The following is a 3560-nucleotide window of genomic DNA, read 5'->3' on the forward strand; positions in this document are numbered from 1 at the left end:
GGTGGCAGAACAAATGAACTGGACTTTGCTGGAGAAGGTTTGGTGTATATTGTCCAATACTGGCTTTGGCAAAGAATTTTGGGCTGGAGGAATAACATATGCATGCCACCTCATTAATCATTTACCATCTGCCGCTATTGGTGGCAAGACACCATTTGAAAATTGAAATGGAAAACCTGCTGAAGATTATAGTTTTTTGTATATATTTGGCTCAATTGCATACTATCATATCAAAATTGGATCAGAGAGCAAAGAAAGCTATATTTATGGGGATTACTTCTGGAGTCAAAGGATACCGCTTATGGTGTCCAGAGACAAGAAAAATTATATTTAGCAGAGATGTTACCTTTGATGAATCTGCCATAATAGATAAGGTGACAATTGATGATGTCAAACAAACTGATAGTGCTTCAAAATAGGTGGAGTTCGAAGGAAAATTAATTTTCCCAACGCAGGGAGAAAATGAGGAAAAAACAAAAGATTTTCCTCTGGAAGAAGAGCCAGTAGAGAGGAGATTCCAACTCAGGAACCTCAACAGCAACTTGAATCAATAGCAACCAGCAAGCCAAAAAGAACAATAAAGAAACCTGACCGTCTCATAGAGACGGTGGCTTGTGCAGCCTCAATTGTAGCTGATGGTGTTCCTACCACTTATAAAGATGCAGTCCAAAGTTCAGAAGAAGATAAGTGGAGGATTGCCATGAATGAAGAAATACAATCCCTTCATCAGAATCCACATGAAAATTGGCCAATCCCCCAAAGGGCAAGAAAGTAATTGGGTGCAAATGGGTATTTCCAAAGAAAGAAGAATTTCCTAACCAAAAAGATATTCGCTACAAAGCAAGATTGGTGGCCAAAATATACGCTCAAAAGGAGGAAATTAATTATAATGAGGTGTTTCTCCAGTTGTGAAAGACTCCCATTAGAGTTTTGTTGGCCTTGGTAGTACAATTGAATTTGGAACTAGTTCAGTTAAATGTAAAAACTGCATTTTGACATGGAGATTTGGAAGACGAAATCTATATGACTCAACTATAAGGATTCAAAGTTGGTGAAAAGGAAAATATGGTGTGCAAACTTGTAAAACCGTTGTACGGATTGAAATAATCTTCTAAATAATGGTACAAACTATTTGACAAGTTTATGTTGCAGTAGAAGTACAGAAGAAGAAAATACGATCATTATGTGTATTTGCACAAGCTTGAAGATGGATCCTTTATATATCTTCTCCTATACGTTGATGATATGTTGATAGCTTCAAAAAGTCAAGAGGAAATTAAGAAGTTAAATATTCAACTAAAAAAGGAGTTTGAGATGAAGGATTTGGGTGAGGCGAAGAAAATTCTTGGCATGGAGATAAAAAGAGATAGACATTCAAAGAACCTCTATCTATCTCAGAAAGAATACTTGAAGAGAGCAATAGATCAATTTGGCATGAATGAGAACACAAAGTCGGTTAGCACCCCTCGTGCTCCTCACTTTAAGCTTAGTGCTGCTATGTCGCTGAAGAATGAAGCTGAACGTGAGTATATATATGTCAAGAGTATCATATGCGAATGTCGTTGGTAGCTTGATGTATGCAATGGTTTGCACAAGACCTGATATTTCACATGCTATCTGAGTTGTAAGCAGATATATGCACGATCCAGGAAACGGAGCATTGGCAAGCTGTAAAATGGATTTTACGGAATATTCGTAATATTGTAGATGTTGGATTGTTTTTTGAGCAGGAAGGTAGTGAGTATCCGGTTGGATATTGTGACTTAGATTATGTGGGTGATTTGGACAAGCGTAGATCAACTACTGTTATGTTTTTACTTTTGCAAATGCACCAGTTAGTTGGAAGTCTACTTTGCATTCAACGGTTGCTTCGTCTACTACTGAGGCAGAGTACATGCAATTACGCAGGCTGTAAAAGAGGCAATTTGGCTTCACGGGGTTGCTTACAGAGCTTGGTATTAGTCAAGAAAGCATCACACTATTTTGTGATAGTCAAAGTGCTATCAAATTAGCAAAGAACCAAGTTTATTATGCAAGGACGAAACACATTGATGTTCGATATCACTTTGTGTGAGATATTATAGAAGAATGTGGAGTTATGGTGCAGAAAATTCGGACTACAAACAACCCTGCCGATATGCTAACAAAAGTAGTGACTGCGATCAAGTTTTCAATATTGTTTGAACTTGATCAACATTGTTGAACTTTGAAGATTGAAGTTGAAGACACAATCAAAATTTATCAGTGAGAGAAAATTGAAAGAGTGGAATCTTGCCAAGGTGGAGATTTGTTGAATTTGACAAGATTAATATGAACAAGTGTGAACATTTGGAAGCCCCTTTTAGGAGGAAATTCGTAGATGCATTTTTTCATGCATTTACATTGCATGATCACACTTAATGTGATGTCATGCATGATATTAAGGCCATTTCCTTTCTATAAATAGCAAGGATTTTGTTCATCTGTATACATCTCTCACTTGCCCTTCCTATCTCCTAAGGCACTTGTGTCACGACCCAAAATCCACTAAGGGTCGTGGTGGCGCCGGACACCGCTGTCAGGCAAGCCGACTTAATTAATCGATTAACTTCTCTTTTTAATACCTTTGAAATCTAGGACTTTTCCTTATATTTTTCATAAATAAAAAAGATCACCACTTAAATTCAAATTAAATAATAAACGATTAGTACAAATCTTTCGATAACCATTCCAGAACCCGGTGTCACAAGTGCATGAGCATCTACTGATAAGGAAAAATAAAATACAACATCCGTCCGAAATACAATGGACAGGAAATAAACACAATATGCCGAGAGGGACTATACTAGCTGCGGGTCGCCTCGAATAATGCAACTCATCTAGTCCCAGAATCATCCGCGCTGCTACGCCCAGAAGGCTGCTAGAGATACATATACCTGTGCAACAAAAATGCACAGAAGTATAGTATGAGTACGTAAACAACGTGTACTCAATGAGTATCCCGCCTAATCTCGAAGAAGTAGAGACTAGATGGTCAACATCGACACTTACTAGAGGTCCAATGATAGTGTAATAAAAATATGGGAAAATCATGGATTTTTATAGCAGTTCTATCTCGCAAGGCGGAAAAACAGGTAAACACCTTTAACAAATATTAAGGGATTTTCAAGTTTACTTTTTATTATCTTATCGATTTATATCAAGCCATGAAAGGCAATTTCCATATTTAAAATTCTCAAGCGACAAATAACATGCACAAATCACACCGAGGCGACGGCCCGATCCAACAGAAATGTAAACTATGCACTGCCGAGGGTCGAACGGCACGAACCATAGATGCATCTATTACCCCGCTCGCGAATCATCCATGCAACGCGGTCAACATAAAATAAACAATCACCCTACAGGCGAATCATCCATGCGACGCAGGTACACATAATATACATGCTCAAATAGCCAATTAGAATTTTTATCGGGGAATAATTATCCAAATAAAACCAATTCTCCTTTAACAATTTTTAAGAAATGAAGTTTAATCCTTTTAGTAATTCCCTTACTAATTCAATGTGATTTAAGCAATT

General features: G+C 37.5%; 1 protein-coding gene across 1 annotated transcript; it reads left to right on the forward strand.

Annotated features, from left to right (window-relative positions):
• Positions 1 to 1314: 1314 nt before the first annotated feature.
• Positions 1315 to 1915, forward strand: LOC109209398. The gene is made up of 3 exons (XM_019372658.1): positions 1315 to 1522; positions 1633 to 1734; positions 1836 to 1915. Exons 1-3 carry the CDS (start codon positions 1315 to 1317, stop codon positions 1913 to 1915), a joined length of 390 nt encoding a protein of 129 aa, XP_019228203.1.
• Positions 1916 to 3560: the final 1645 nt, after the last annotated feature.

This window comes from Nicotiana attenuata, unplaced genomic scaffold (genome assembly GCF_001879085.1).
Source record: "Nicotiana attenuata strain UT unplaced genomic scaffold, NIATTr2, whole genome shotgun sequence".
Taxonomy (NCBI): domain Eukaryota; kingdom Viridiplantae; phylum Streptophyta; class Magnoliopsida; order Solanales; family Solanaceae; genus Nicotiana; species Nicotiana attenuata.